The sequence below is a fragment of the Colossoma macropomum genome, unplaced genomic scaffold, assembly GCF_904425465.1.
Source record: "Colossoma macropomum unplaced genomic scaffold, Colossoma_macropomum, whole genome shotgun sequence".
NCBI classification, from domain to species: domain Eukaryota; kingdom Metazoa; phylum Chordata; class Actinopteri; order Characiformes; family Serrasalmidae; genus Colossoma; species Colossoma macropomum.
This window is the reverse complement of record NW_023494791.1, coordinates 17,563,734-17,579,453: the sequence shown is the minus strand read 5'-3', so window position 1 is coordinate 17,579,453 and position 15,720 is coordinate 17,563,734. Positions and strand designations below refer to the sequence as shown.

Below are 15,720 nucleotides of genomic sequence, written 5' to 3'. Positions count from 1 at the left end.
AAAACGTGTGGTTGGTAAAGCATACATGCTACCTCAAGATGAATGACAAGTAAATAATCCTGAGAGCACGTAGGATCCTTATTACAGCCTGAACGTTTACTAGAAATCATGTGACACTTGTCTGGCTAAATATGGGCAGGCAGGAAAAAGAGGGGGATACGAGGACAAGACACACACACACACAAACACACACACACACACACACACACACACACACACACACACACCTCAGCAGGCACATTGAGGCTGATATTCTCTTACTGCAACTCACAGCTGACATGGCTTTCGGGACAGTGCAAGCTACTCTAAGCCTTCTGTCACTCTTCCTTTTCTTAAACATCCTCACAGGTACAGTTCTGCTAGCACTGATGCATTTGTTCTCTCAGTGCACATCTATAAACCTTTCGAATAGTTTGCAAATGTTGGTTATTTCTTTCTCTTTTTTCTTTGTTTCCAGATAATGTGGCTGCTGCGATGTCCATTCGAGAAAAATGTGAGTGTGTCATAGAGACTGGTTCTGTGCCTTGGAGACGTATCACTGACTTTGAAATGAAAATGCCAGACGCTCTTTGCAATAAAGTTCAAATTATGTAAGTATCTGCTACTCTTGATAAGCTGTTATATAAGAAGTTAGATAGCTGAAACAACACATGCATTTAAAAAAAAAATCATGATGCAGACTAAAAGTAGCTGCAGACAAAAAGTAGGAAGAATGTTGTGATAACAGCAACACTCTCTCACAGCCTACACGTGTGCAAAGAAATGGATTTGCTTCTAGATGCACTGATGCACTTATCAGCTCTGACTGAAGCAGTGGTATATTAAGGGCCTTTTTCTGCACATTATTCTGTTTTGCTGATTCTAGCACATTTGATGAATCTTATGAAGGGCATGATGATTAGCTGATGAGCTCAGATTAAAGAAAATACAAAAATGAGCAGAGCAAGGACTCTCTGAGAACTGAAACTGGAAAATACTGAACTGACTGTCCAGCGATTTGTGAAGACTTTTACTCACAAATTACTATGAATGATAAAAATGCCTTTCACATATCGTCGCTGTTATACTCCGTAAATTTAAATTAGTCAACTTTATGTAAAATAAAATATGTTACTTAACAAGTTCAAGCTTAAATAACTTTTTCTTAGAGTTATATTTACTTTTAAAGTACTTTCCTCAGTCACAATTTCTTTATTTGGCAGTAAGTAAATCTCTTCTATCTCTTACCGCAGTTAACTTTCACTACAGCCTAACAGTCTTGCAAGAACAGTCTTACAAACTTTAGACTTTACACTTAATCAGTACCAGCTGAACTAATCCAGAGCACAGAAACTCTGTTTTTTCTTTGCAAACTGTCCTGTAAACCTCAAGCTGCTTCTTAGAGATACATGTTTACTTCTGCTTGAGTTGTTGGGTTTGAGCATAACTTTGAGATAATCAACCCACAACTCCTACAAATGCTGAGAAAATTGCACAACATTTCATGCTGTTGCCACATCTAATTCCTCAACACAGGCGGTCACATATTTTTGGCATGTTTGAGTGAAATCCATTCACTGAAGACCTGCCAAGACAAGAGTGGGCAAGACACACTATACCAGATCCTTCAACTGAAATCTAGTCACTCTAACTCAACTCCTGAAGAAAACAACTACCCCACAAGCACTATAAGATACATGATATTTGTCAGTACCTTAAAAAACACAATTTATAAGATGAAAAAAGCAACCAGTTTGAAACAGAACATTTAAAAGGGACCTATTATGCTTTTCTGGGTTTTCCCCTTTTCTTTAGTGTTTTAATTTAGCTTTTTTATGTATGTAAATGCTCAAACTACATGCCAGAGGGGGTAACTGTCACTCACAGAAACCACTTTTCTCAGCTGCCTGAAACGCCTCGTTGGAATTCCAGCCCCTTTTCCTTTGTTACAAGATGACGCAATCTCTTAGCACAATCCTTATTGCCCGCCTCCCGGCAAACTTGGCACACTTTCACACATTGCACAGCAACTACTGGAGGCCAGGAGGAGTTTGTTCAGTTCTGTAGCCATGTCGAGAAGACACTGACCTGACTTGGATTGGGCTCACTGAAAAAAAGCCACACTGGTGCTGACAGCTGCTTAGGAGCGAAGGGTCTGTCTGCAGATTGCAAGACAGGGGCAGAACTGTACGACCAATCAGAGCACATTGGGCTTATCTAGGAGACGCAACTTAAAGACACAGGAGCTCTAACAGAGCGTTTCAGACAGAGGATGAATAGAGATGTACAGTATGAGAAAAATAATATATTTTTGGAAACTTGAAGCATGTAAATCTATTCTAGTAGCCCACAAAAATAAAATTCTGAACACTGAAAATTTGCATAATAAGTCCCCTTTAACATTTCTGTTCTTGCATTCAAACCCCAACATAACGATCCTAAACTGGCTCGAACAAAATGAAAAATGTGCAATTTCAAGGTGAAAATAAGTTGACATGTCCTCTACAAGGAGCAAACTTAAATATAGCATTTTGATCCAGCAAATAAACAGTAATTGTGCATTAAAAAGTGCAGATGTGTGTTCTCTCAGAGGATGTGTTTATTTTACTTATTTTCCCTTCAACAAAACATGTAACTTTTTCATGCGATTGTAGGCTGTGTGTAGGCCTAATAGAGTAAAAATAGGTCTGGAAAGCTGTTAGATCCAACAGTGTTTGTATGGATAAGGATCACACAACTCATAAAAGTTAACAAATGTTAATGTCTGTAAATCAGTAAACGGGTTCAACAGAAATAGCCCATAATAATTCACTGGAGGTTGTTATGATCAATTCCAAATGCAATGTTATAATTTTGCAATAGCGTAAACAGCAAATTTCCTGTGTACAAATGCGCAGTTGGCTAAATGTTTTTTGCATTATGACATATGACAAAAATCATGTAACAGAAATACACAGAGGACATTTATAGCTGTTGTTGCCTTACAGACTGTGATTACCAAATTAATCTATTGTACTGTGCAAAAGTTAGAGGCCACCTTTCATTTACTTAACAGTCAAAATTGCCTTTAAGTACAAGTTATTTATTTTTCAGGAGATATTTCTGAGGAGATTAGCTATAAGATAATCCACTGGCATAAGAAAGGGAAAGGGCAAAGGAAAATTAGGTGAAAAAAATTCAAAAATTATTAAAAGATGTAAAGAAAATGGGATACCTAACAACTGTAAAAGACCCAACAGACTCCCAAAACTGTTACCATCAAGATAAACAGTACTCAAAGCTTTCGTCTTTGAGTCAGAGGAGAAAAATCAAGCTTAATTTTTGCTTCAGATCTGAAAAAATCCACAGGTGTTTCTGTCCGTCCTTCCACTGTGAGAAGAAAACTCAATCATTACTGATAAAAGACAGACAAAAAAATCGCAAATCCAACAAAAAAAGCTGCTGGTGCTCTCAGAACAAAGGACTGACCACTCCAGAGCCCAGATGTCTACATAAACGAATGTGTTTGGTATTACTTGAGCATGAGAAACAGAAAATGCAAGCATTATATTTAGATATAATATAAAATAAAAAATATAATTTCAGTGTTTGATTTTTAAGTATAATTTTGTGTTACATATATGTTTTGTTTTTTTTTTACTGATGATGAAAAATGTATAACATGTACTTATTGGCCATTTTGACAAATTAAATGAATGAAGCATGGTCTCTGACTTTTGCCCAGCACTGTTTAGCCAAAGCCAAAAAAACCCGTATAAATGACACATAAATCCAGTAAAATGATGTCCTGAATCAAACTATGTGAGGCGTGATGCTGATCCAAAAACATTTGAGAGTTTGGAAGTAAGAATAAAAAATAATAATAGTCAGATACAGGGAACGAAAACACAATGTCATTAAATGTTAACAGAGATTTCAAATTAACACTTCTGTTCTGGTACAGTTGAATGACTGTGGATAAAAATGTTTCTGGTTGTATTTTTGCTCCTAGCAAAATGCAGTTTGTTTCCAGTTTTTGTTCTTATAACCAGCCCAGATCCATGATTGTCACCTACATTTATACTATGATTACCAGGGGTAGAAGTCACAAGGAGGCCCCTAATATGATAATGTCATGATACTTGAGCAACAATGCAATTTTATCGTGAATTTTAAGGATTCAATATATGCTGTGTATTGTATTATAAAGCAGTGCAATATACTGGAATTTATTACATCTGGTTGTGAATTACTCATCCAAGAGAAAACTTGCGATTTTATTTAATGAAGTTTACACTTTGTTCATCTCACTTCAGTCTTTTCTGGAACTGAAGGAAAATTATGAAGTAGATGAAGCAACATTCAAACAAGAGTTAACATTTTAGTTTTAATATTTGGTAGATTCTTTTATTTGAGAAGTACACAAAACAACACTTACATTATTAGCAATCAAATTCCTGCCTGGACTGGAAATCGACCCCAGACACCTCATGTGCAAAGTGATTATCCACTGTACTATCCAACTGTTCCTATTAATGCATTTATGGGCAGAGGCACTGCTGGGGTCTCTGGGGTATCAATATTATTACACAAAATATCATGATGCTGTGAAGTATCAACTTTTTCCCCATTCCTTATGATTATTACTAGTACTTTTCTAAAACTTACTGTCTGAATTAAAACCAGTGCCAAGTGTCAAAGCACAGTGCAGTCATGCTGCTTCCTATTTCCTATTTCCTTGAGAGAATTCAATCTCCACTGAAGCTGGCAATAGAAATGTTTATGGCAACAAACAAATGTCTGCCTGACACACTACCACAACACACACATTGTATAACAGGCATTTGGTTTGATAATGACAGGTGGTAGCTCTAATAGTGGCCTTGTTTTAGATATTTCCTTAGTGAGACAGCAAGACGCTTGATGAAGGTTTGATCTTCTGTATGCTGACACAGAGTTGGCTCTACCTGATAATGCTTTAATCTGATCCCCAGCATCAAACAGGGAGATCAACTGTTCTGCCTGAACCCAGATTCCGAACAAGGCAACAGACTAAGGAACTGCTGGACACGGTAAGTGGTCCACATCTGCCTTCCTAGGAATTGCATTACGTTTGTATAAATTGGATCAAGACATTTTCTGACTCCTCCTAGTCCTTCCTGATACATTATAGCATGTCAGTGTCACTGCTGTGCTGAGAACAGTCAAATAAAACCACTCAAATAAAATCTGGTCAAAGGTGGTCCTATGGTGGTCTCTTTCCACTATTGGATGAGGTAGAGGGTGGCTGATAGGTTGTGCAGCAACAATGGGCTGTTATCAGTAATTGTAAACCTACAAAATACACCCTCATAGTAGGCGTTTCTGATGAAATGAGCAATAATCGTACCTAATAAACTGGCAATTCAGTGCTTAAATGTGTAGCATCTTATTGATCCATTCTATAAAAAAGTGCTTTGTGAAAAACTAATCATGCCAGGGTAAACGTAAAATGTGTATGATACAATGGGATTTACTACATTTATGACCTGTCTAATAGGGCTTTTATGACAATCACTGGACAGAACTTGATGGACAATGCCACCTAGGGGTGGAAGGGAAGACTGCACTCACTCTTTTCTCTTTAAGCATGAATTGCCTGCTGAAGCTAAGAATTTACCTGGTTAAACAGTAAATGCTACATGATGAACACAAAGTAAGGCATGACTGTCATGTGCATAAGAGCAAAAAATATAAAGAATGTCACTGTGTTGTAATATGTGAGTTTTGTGTTGTAGTGGTGGATACTACATCTGAGATTCTGTGTGATCATACAAAAATGCCTATATTAGATTAAGATCATGTGTAGTCAAGTCACGAGTGCCATTAATAGCACATATTGATTTATGTCAGTAACCTGCAAAACCAGCACACTAAGGCTCAACTCTTCTTTTACTGATTTCTGCAGGATTAAGTTCAATGAAAGAAAGAAGAAAGTCTGCATACAACCTAAAGCCAAAAAGAGAGGAAGAGGAAGAGGAAAGCCGAAGAAGCAGTAACTGCATACAACCTAAAGCTAAAAAGAGAGGAAGAGGAAGAGGAAGGCCGAAGAAGCAGTAACTGCTGGCAGGGAATATATATCCTACAAAAGAACTAACCTATTAATATACAAATAATGCACACTATGTATGTAGCTCTTTGTCTGCTGCTAAGACATTTTGTACTACTGTTTTCTAATACTGCCTTATGTAACACTTTTATATTCATTTTATAATGTTTTTATACAATAAAATGACTAAACAATACATTTTAGAATTACTTAAAATGCAGAAAAAGTGCAAAGGAGGAAGAGATGGAGAAGAAGAAAAGAAGAAGAAAAAGAAGAGTAATGCATTAACTCATTACTGTTCATGTCGGAATTTCTATATGAATTTCTGAATTTGTATGAATTTATATGAATTTATATTAATTTCTGAATGTGCTTTGAGCTTGTCTGAGAGCACAAATCTGAAAAAAAAATCAAACTGATCAAACATGAGTATGTTTCACTTATTACATCATAAATTCTTAGTCTAATTTTTACAAAACCATTTTAAAAATAGATTGTGAATAAAAATATAAAAATTACATCACAAAAAATATAATTAAAATAAATAAAAATCGAGTAGATGCTGTTAGAGGTTCTTTGTCTTGTGACCCCTGTCTTTCTCATTTTTGTGTTTCTCTGCTCTAAAACACCCACTTCGATTCAGGAAGAGCTTAGTTGGATCAGGTGTGTTGTGAGAGGAGAAATCTCTACAATGTGCAGGGCAGAGTTGAGGACCACTGCTTTAGACCAATCAGAACTAGTGCTGAAGCATTGTCTTCATCTGTAGGACATGGATGGGTTGAATGTAAGTCAGCAGAAGTGTTGTCACTGGCATTGCTTTAAACAAGGACGATCTGTTTTAAGGGCTTCCTGAAACCAAAATGATATTTGTGAAAAGAATCTAATTATAATTAGAACTAAACGTGCTGTGACATGACCCCGCCTCTGTCTAAGACTATAAATTATTCAATGAGTCCACATGGGTTTCATCTCAAGGAAAGCACCTGAATGGCTGCCATATGAAACAGTAAATTATGAACAACCTAGTGTCTCTACCAGACAAAAGGGCACCAATCAAACCAATCTTGTTCAGGGATGCGCTCCAGTTTAAATCACAGTGTGACCCTGCGACTAATCACCCAGCTCCAGCAGCTGTGACTCTTCATTACGTTATGGTGCAGCTGCAGATGCAGAGCTCCTCACCCACAGCACATACAGCATTTAGCCTGTGAGGACCATGACTAACATGAAGGGAAACTGCCTATTTTGCAGAAGTTACAAGTCCGGGGAAAGAACAGTGGCTGTGGAGAGTAGTGTTTACAACAGAAAAAAATCCACCATGATAAATATATATCATGAAAATAGCCCATGGATTGAGTCCAGTGAGAGTCGAATGTTGTCCTTTAGTCTAACACAGTATGACAGAATAAACCAATGTTTAAACCATCAATAAACCAACCAATCAATAAACCGACAAACCTAGCTGTTTCAAAACTACAAGAAGGAATGCCACTTGAAAAGCTTTCTTATAGTAGACTATGCAAGGTCCTGCCTAGAATTCACCTGCAGGTCCATCAGACAGTAGATATTACCTCAGCCGTCCGACCTCTCTCACACTTCAGCCCTGTTTTCACTGTAACATTTCTATAACTTCTGTTAGCTTATGCTTTTGAAGAGAAACAGACAACCTTACCGATCGCCTCGTACATCGCCTCCTGTCCCAGCGCCAACAAAACAAGGACGTCCACTTGATCGGAAAGGTTTTTTCAGTCGATCCTATTCAAGTCTACTTGACCCTGTTGGCTCAGGGGAGAAGCGTTGTACACGCTATGATGAGTGATATCTTTGCCAGCCAATCACAGAGTCCGCTGACAGGGTGAGCCAATCAAAACGGCGCGTAGGCGGTTCCATTTGGTTGCCCCGAGAAACGTCTGGAGCGGCTTCGTGGTCTGGCTTATCAGTTTATCTAACGCTTTATCGAAGTGTAGCAGCTCATATTGCACACATGTGGGACTTTCATTAAAGAAAAATAAGCTCTGCGTAGACTGGGCTATATGTTTAGCTTATATGTCAAATGGAAATGCAATGTCAGTGAACAGCTCTGTTGTACTGCTTTGTACGCCAGGGATCTCGCTGTTCAGTTCAGACTCCGACTGAAATGGGTTTCCTGTTTTTTAGCTTAGTCTGAGAATCCCATCTAGGAAAATATGACACCAGAAGACCTGATAAAATGTTTGAGGAAGCTGATTCTTTGAGCTGCCAAGACACTTCCCCCACGGGAAGCCAGCTTTGTCTAAAAAGGATGTGATTATTACAACGAGAAGGCCAAATAAGGAACCTCATTCAGAAAATGACGGAATGCAAAAACAAGCCTAAGCATATGCCTACCATCAGTTTCAGATCAGACACGTCCCATTATCTCAATTAATCTTTTTTTTTTTGCTGATATATAGAGACCTATTGTGGAGATCATTACAGTTTCACCCTGTGCTTTCCTCTGATTATTCACTCCAGTTCTTTTGAACAGAGCCATTTGTGCTTTGCTACCAATGGCCTGTTTATGGGTGGATGGCATAGCTGTAGGTTTTCTGAATTAAATTGTAATAGCCAAGATGTTTACTCTGAAACAAACAAACAAACAAAAATAAAATACAGTAATGTCTTGAAGAGAAACTCCTCCAACGATCTTTAATCCTTTATTCTCAGCAGGTTTGAAGCATTGGAGCCTGTCTATCAAGGTTAGACATGGAGCCCTGAGGGGTCTGCAGCAGTCCGTTCTTGATGGAAAAAGCTCTTTTCAGGATCTAACCAGCAAGAAACCAGATGATGAATGGAGACTTAGGCTTGTATTGATTTATGGGGCCTTGAAGTAGTAGATGCGGTCTTGCGGCAAGACTCCCTAAATGCACTTAGGAATACAGCCACAGAGTGAACTCCCTTAAAGAACAGCAGTATTGCCTCAGAAATAGTTCAATCAATTGAACAACTGGAGAAAAATATGCATTGTTGCAACATTTAAAAGATTCATCCTTTTCATTGTTTGCTACTTGAAACATTTGGAAAATTACAGCTTAAGCAGAAAAGAACCAGTGCAGTCCAACAATACAGCAGTGTTTGCTCTTGTGTGGCTGCTCTTTCTTATTAAAACGTCTGATGAAGATCACCATGGTCACGTCTCAGAGGCATTATATAAGAGCACTGCCTATTTCAGGCTCTAGCTCACTCTAACAAAACAAACAGCTGACAGTATCAGTCAGTACTGATAAATATGAGGATAAGGTATATAGGCATGACCAAATGTTAGCTTCATGTAACAGTGTGGTAGCTAATTTAACTGCAAATGAGTCCAAACACAGAGTGCAAACCTCATAATCAAAGCATTTCAGAAGAGAATTGTTAAATAGGAATTTAGATTACAATCAATATGCTGTTGATATGACTTAATATAATTTTTATAAAATGTGTGAAATATGTTAAGAAAGACTGGTGATTATATATTCTGTTCCTATTTGAAATATACGTTGTACCTCAGTGCAGAGCACAAATAAACAGCATGCTGTACAGAACATCACGGTGCTGAGAAAGCTTTGGAAAATCAATATGTCCATTCAAAAAGACTGGTTCAGAAATCTGCAAACTCTGGGCATTAATAGTAACTTATCTACTGCTCTTTGGAAAAATGACCATGTTCCAGCATAAAGTAACTATGTCAGTTGCTTTGTAATTATGTGACCTCAGCTGGACATTGCAAACCATAAATAATTTGCAGTGCATTCTTCACTTTCCCACAGCCACCACTCACACTTTTATAATTGGTGCTTTATCTGAGGTGGTCTCCTCTGGTTCCATGTCATACTCCTCCATCTCTGTCTCTTCTTGTCTGAAACTCTCTATCAAGTGCACATTTCTTCCATCAGCTTTCCTCATTGGTCTGTGGTCTTGCTGTGAAGGATGGTCTGGCCCAAGCATGGCCTGAGAACTGTCTGAGAAGGCCCGAGAAGGACTTTGCAATCTGCTGTTGGTGGGTAGGAAGAAAACCTTCCTGCCTGAGACGATGTGGAAGAAGGAAAACGTTTGCTCCGTCTCTCCCAACTCATTGATGCAGACGGTCGACAGTGCTGGGTCTCCATAAGACTCGCCTGAATGTTTGACGGAGCTTGTCTTTTTCTTTTTGCTCAAAATAAAGTTCAACAATCCTGTCAGCAGCAGCATAGTTCCTAAAGATTGATAAAGATTGATTAAATAAATGTACCTAATATTCAACCATTTGTAACTCAAAGCAATGCAAAATATCATGGCAAGTGAAATCTAGTGATTAAGGCTAGTGAATATGAACCCATGAGAGTCAGGAATCCCTCACTCATGGTAAAATCACTGTAACACACCACCTCAAGTGGCTTATTGCTTTTGCAACAACATAAAACATGATAAAGTCCACCAATTTTCAGTAAATACTTTGTTATACTGAACAATTACAATAAACAATTCTTTCACCAAGAAATGTAGTGTTATGCTATTGTTGCCAAGCAATAATGGACCACTGAAGGAGGACAAGACCTTTCTATTGCTCATCAATGTAAATTGCAGTCATTTCATAAACTTACATTTTTTTGTCATATGTGTTGAAAAATGTTTGCAGAAGCAGAAATCTCCACCATATACACAGATTTTCTTTACCATATTACCACAGCAAGGATTATGCTAGTTTCCACTAGCCCCTGTATGCCATGTCCAGTATTGTGTTACCATTAAGCTAAATAAAGCAAATTATTTCATTTTGAAGCCTAACAGAAAATAATTAATGGAGAAACATTTTATCTATTAGCATGTTTAGCTTGCTATCTTGTAGCCTTACTGCTAAAAAAAACAAACTGCCAGCTCCTCATTTTTGTATGGAAAGGAAAGCATGCAAAATTGAAATGCAAGCACTACAGTGACAGAAAGAAATGCCATTTCTTTTCCATAGCAGCATGCAGAACACTTTCTTAAAAAACAAAATGCTGAATTCATGTCAGAAATGAATACAATCCACTTTGAGATGTAATCAAGGCACAGCTGTAAATACAACGGTGAAATGCAAGCCACATCTGAAATCGCATTTAAACGGTGATGCAGAAAATGTGCCAAAATGAAAAGTAAAAGATCCGTTGCAATGTTTTGTTTGAAGTACTGCACGATGGAAAACGATATAGTTATGCACTGATTACATTTTAAGGTGAGTTGTATTCAATTTTTCCTCTAATTCAGCACTTTGTTTTTGCAAATCCTCAATGTTTTTTCAGTAAAGAGGTCAAGCAGCATGAAAACGATACAACTGAGGGTTTGCTTTTCATTTTAGCACATATTCTGCATGTCTTTCTGAGAAAGTACTGTCATGTGTACATTGCATTTTATGTTTTTTTGTAGTGTATTGATAGCATATCAATTTGACATGAATTCCTCTCAATACATTTTAACAAAAGTTTTTTTCTTCATCTGTCAAAGCAGTCTTAGACGTGCGTTTATGAACATTTTACAATGGCTTCGAAAGCAACTTGGCCAATCAGATTTACGACTGTAGTTATCTGGTTTAAAAAAAATACAATTTTTAAATCATGCTGTTGTGTAAAAAACATAAGATTGTTTAGACAATTGTTTAGACGTGTCATTTAAAATTCCATAAGACAATATTGCTTGTTTCAACCATTTCTCATGACATGGAATATTATTTGCATTATTTCACAAAAAATGAGAAATGATCTGCCAATGGAATATGATAATTTTACTAAATAAAATTACTTCAAATAAGAAAAAATGTCTAGAAGTGGGGTAAACACTTAAAGCATTATGATAATATTGACTCGATTTAAGATAATTTCACTTGCCAAGATATACTTCTTTTTTGCAGTGATGATCCCAAATAAACACAGTGTAGTAGTACTAGTCAGAACTATGCTCCACCTGGTATGACAGCATGCCAGACTAACACTGGATGTAGGAAACACACCACTGACATCATTGTGTAGTAGAGGAACTTCTGGAAGCCTCCAACATTAGCCATCTTCTTCCAAACAGTGAAGAACTTAAAAGTAGGGGGACAACTGTGATAAAGAAAAGAAGACTTTTCAGAGTAAAGATATAACTTGTATGGACTTGTCAATTGTGTGGGCTTAAAACTGGCCATGTCTTACAGAACTTACGGAAAGCATGTTGCCAAAAGAGCGTCAGTGAAATATGCCACTTCAAAGATCATCATTCCAGCAGAGGAGACCCTTTGCAGATTGAAAGTAAGAATCAAATACAAATCAAATTCATTTCAAAAACCAAATAAAAAATATGTGATGTTTGACAAAAGAACAAAAAACTGACATTGATGACAAAATGTACAAGTAAACAAATTCTTGTAGCTGAAGCCTTAGCGTAAACTCCAATCTAAAGTCTTCAGTGTTGTATTTCCCATGTTCTTGCATGTCCTAACAGCTCTTTTTCTTTCTCATGGACATTTTTCCTGTCCATTCATGCAGATCCACTTAGAATTGGCAGCAAGCCCAGACTGATAAAATAATCAGGAACAGAATATCTTCTCTTCGATCTCAGTAAACATTTCAAAATGGGCTCCTGTGCTGACCATGAACTGAATATGGAATGAAAGGTAGCTATAGTAGCAAGGAAAATAAAATATATTAATTGACCTTGTTTTCTAGCAAGAACGTGTTGAAATAGACAACAGACGTCAAATCTAAAATGTTCTGAGGGTATCATAAAATTTACAAAGTGAACATTTTCAGATTGTTCCCTGAGCTTTCAACATACAGTTTATTAGATAGGAATGAATAATATGGTGTAATAAAACCCAGTGCTGGTGTGGCGGTCCTTATTTCTGTGTGTGTGGAAAGCCAAAGCTCGCATTAGAAACAATGGCCCACAAAGACATACGTACACATACAGACAGTCCACATACATCCACAATACCTGAGACATTCAAATATATAAAATAATGAGCAACAGTTCACTCAAATTGAGTGTGTAGTTTTCATTGCTAAATTGCAATAAGAGGACAAGTAGAATACTCACAGGAGGTAGACAGCCAGGCTGTGGAAGTCTGCTTGATGCAGCGTTTCTACTCCTACAGCACACAACACTGAGGCACAGGCATCAGAGAGAATAATTTAATGCATACACAGGAACCACATAAACTATTACAACAACAATTGTAGTATTATTATTATCATTATTATTATTATTAGTAGTAGTAGTAGATTTATCAAGGCCTCCTGCAATCTGTTTGGTTAGTTGAATCCTACACTCTGGCTAATTGAATCCTGCAATCCTGCTATGATTAGCTACTGGAATCAGGCAATCTAATTGGCCGGTTGAATTCTGTGATCTGATTGGCCAGTGCAGTCTAATGCTCCGATTGGGTAGCTGAATCTTGCTATCTGATTGGCTAGTCAAAACCTGTGCTCTGATTAACTACTTAAATCCTGATTGCCAATCCTGTAATCTAATTGGCTCATTGAATTTCCCCTTCTGCAATCAGGTGGCTTGTTCATTTTTGACTGAATGTACTCCAAAGGCTAGTTGTTTCTCTCCTGCAATGTGATTAACTTGAATTGATCCCTGTAAACTCCTGCCGGGCACATACAAATGGACACATGCTGAAACAGTGTAGTGTAGCCAACCTATGCATTACTTTTGCTTTGGAACCATAAGAGGAAATCTGAATACCCAGGGAATGCCCTTGTAAATACACAACATAAACATGGAAGCTCAACCAGATGGGACTTGAACCCCCAACCCTGTGAGGCAATACAAGATACATTTAGGTATTTCACAGACACTCTTATCCAAAAGCATTAATAGTAGGTGAATGTAGCATTAGGAGTTGTGTCTAGATCCTAATAGTCTAGTACTGCGATTTTGGCTACACTAAATTGCTGCAGTGTGTAGCCTTTCTTTAATTATTAATGCCCTCTGAAACACATGATGTTAACATACAATCAAGGCTGCACTTTTGGTATATTAAGCATGGCCCCCTTATGCCCACCTATAGCATGCAGGTTGAGTAGTAGTAGTAGTAGAAGATGGCAGAGAAATTGTGTATTTTGTGCTGTGCATATGCATGCAGGACTGCACTGACCAAAACATGTCACTATGTGTGCTGTGGTTAGTGTTTGAGTAGGGGTTTCCTACAACCACTAGATGTCAGATTTGACACACAAATTCAGTCAAATTGCCTCAAACGTCTTTCTCCAGTACAGTGTTATTTCATTAAATAAATTAACTTTGTGAAATAAAATATTATAATGCTTCCAGAATATATAGCGCTTGCAATATGTTAAGTTTGAACATTACTGTAAAATTATTTTTAAAAACTGCTTTTAAGTTACTAACTATGCCCCCTCTTTGTCTTGTACATCTTTTTTTTACACTCAACTTATTTTTGTTTTCTTTATTAAATTTCAGTGAATCCTGAATGTCAGAAGTCAGAAGTTCATAATCTCTCAAACATTTCTGACAACAAAATTGACATAAAATGAGAGAACATGGTCTGTCCATTATCTGTTGGAACAAAAATAACCCTTTTCAAAATAGAACTAAAAATGATTGATTTATTGCTTTTAATGGTTACAAAAAGTCCCAAAAAGAAATGTATTTAAAATCATAGGTCACAGGGATGTAAATCGTCCTCCTGAAGGGACAATGACCTCTCCTGTGAGATTGTTTAGGGAGGCAAGCATGAGTAATGCGGCCATTCCTCTCAATGATTTAAACGAGCCACTCTCAACAGCGTAATGTTTGGAAAAGCAGTGTGGTGGATGGGGATTCTCAGTGGAGGAGTAACATGTAGTAAACCCAAATTCATGATACATTATGTGTTCAAGTGTTTTTATATGTCTGCATCCTAAATCGACCCCATTTTGACCTTAGTGGAAATATTTTAGTAAATGTCTGGGGAAACAGGCAAACCAGAGGTCTGCTAAGCCTTAATTTGGACATGATGTCCAGAAATCTTCATTGCAGATTTTTTAATACAGTCTCATCAAACAATAACTTTTGACCTTATCCGTATACTGATGCAGCCATTATTTGAAACAATAAACAAAAAGACAAACAAATGAACAAACAAAGCTTAGGCCATGATGAACTACAGGTCTCAACAACATGAATGATCATGAGAAAATCCAGTCAGTGATTACATCAAAAAAAGCAGCACCATATTGCAAAGTCCTACCTGCAGCAGTTGAGATGCCAAGAACTCTGCATGCACATTCCACCACAACCCACCAAACTGAGCCCCCCATTGTCAAAGTCAGAGACCTGCTCCACTCAGTGTCCTGTTAATGTAATAGAATGATACAATTCCACTGGTAAGAGGAACTTGAAGCTGTAGCTGTGTGTGTAGGTAGTAGCACCATGGCAGCACAGGCCCTTGGCTGATAATCTCTCCGCCTGAGCTGGAGGGTGCCGTAGGCTGGGTACAAGTAAGGGTTTTACCCTGCTAATCTGCCTAATATAACAGTGGAAACCTTCACACTGACCACCCCCAGCTGGTTGATGCATTCCACCTCCCTTTAAGGTGAGGGATAAAACGTAATAAGAAATTCAGCAGTTTCCCTTAAAGAATATAAGTATTGCAGATGAGGCAACCATGTCTTAAAGATAACACACATGCACACATGGTACTACACACGCACACACAAAGGTGAGTCGTA

At 37.6% G+C, this 15,720-nt stretch overlaps 3 protein-coding genes across 5 annotated transcripts in view; 1 reads left to right on the top strand and 2 right to left on the bottom strand.

The window, feature by feature from the left end:
* rassf4a (Ras association domain family member 4a) overlaps positions 1 to 7,840 on the bottom strand; it is a 38,543-nt gene extending 30,703 nt beyond the window's left edge. Inside the window, exon 1 of the mRNA XM_036574171.1 lies at positions 7,719 to 7,840. The gene's annotated coding sequence lies outside the window, so the exon portion shown is untranslated. The remainder of the gene's footprint in view (positions 1 to 7,718) is intronic.
* cxcl18a.1 (chemokine (C-X-C motif) ligand 18a, duplicate 1) lies at positions 196 to 6,606 on the top strand. Of its 3 annotated transcripts, none has more exons than XM_036574174.1 (5): positions 196 to 348; positions 458 to 590; positions 4,953 to 5,030; positions 5,906 to 5,935; positions 5,997 to 6,606. In XM_036574174.1, the coding sequence occupies exons 1-5, from the start codon at positions 279 to 281 to the stop codon at positions 6,055 to 6,057; spliced, it is 372 nt and encodes a 123-aa protein (XP_036430067.1). In that variant the 5' UTR covers positions 196 to 278; the 3' UTR covers positions 6,058 to 6,606. The 3 variants fall into 3 exon arrangements, with proteins under 3 accessions (XP_036430067.1, XP_036430066.1, XP_036430065.1); XM_036574173.1 differs by having other exon boundaries at positions 5,906 to 5,964; positions 6,026 to 6,606; XM_036574172.1 differs by having other exon boundaries at positions 5,906 to 6,606.
* A 1,845-nt stretch (positions 7,841 to 9,685) lies between the features above and the next one.
* On the bottom strand, positions 9,686 to 15,309 carry tmem72 (transmembrane protein 72). Its single transcript, XM_036573443.1, has 5 exons — positions 15,240 to 15,309; positions 13,079 to 13,145; positions 12,205 to 12,276; positions 11,966 to 12,105; positions 9,686 to 10,242 (listed from the first exon to the last, which is right to left on the bottom strand). The coding sequence occupies exons 1-5, from the start codon at positions 15,307 to 15,309 to the stop codon at positions 9,824 to 9,826; spliced, it is 768 nt and encodes a 255-aa protein (XP_036429336.1). The 3' UTR covers positions 9,686 to 9,823.
* Positions 15,310 to 15,720: the final 411 nt, after the last annotated feature.

What these genes read in the sequence shown, in the direction of transcription:
- cxcl18a.1 (XM_036574174.1), top strand. Translation starts at nt 279, where the DNA reads ATGGCTTTCGGGACAGTGCAAGCTACTCTAAGCCTTCTGTCACTCTTC. An exon ending in TTTCTTAAACATCCTCACAG is followed by an intron (nt 349 to 457) that starts GTACAGTTCTGC and finishes CTTTGTTTCCAG; the next exon opens with ATAATGTGGCTGCTGCGATG. An exon ending in AATGAAAGAAAGAAGAAAGT is followed by an intron (nt 5,936 to 5,996) that starts CTGCATACAACC and finishes AAGAAGCAGTAA; the next exon opens with CTGCATACAACCTAAAGCTA.
- tmem72 (XM_036573443.1), bottom strand. Translation starts at nt 15,309, where the DNA reads ATGGGGGGCTCAGTTTGGTGGGTTGTGGTGGAATGTGCATGCAGAGTT. An exon ending in TGGCATCTCAACTGCTGCAG is followed by an intron (nt 13,146 to 15,239) that starts GTAGGACTTTGC and finishes CCTGTGCCTCAG; the next exon opens with TGTTGTGTGCTGTAGGAGTA. An exon ending in CTGGCATGCTGTCATACCAG is followed by an intron (nt 10,243 to 11,965) that starts GTGGAGCATAGT and finishes ATCAATCTTTAG; the next exon opens with GAACTATGCTGCTGCTGACA.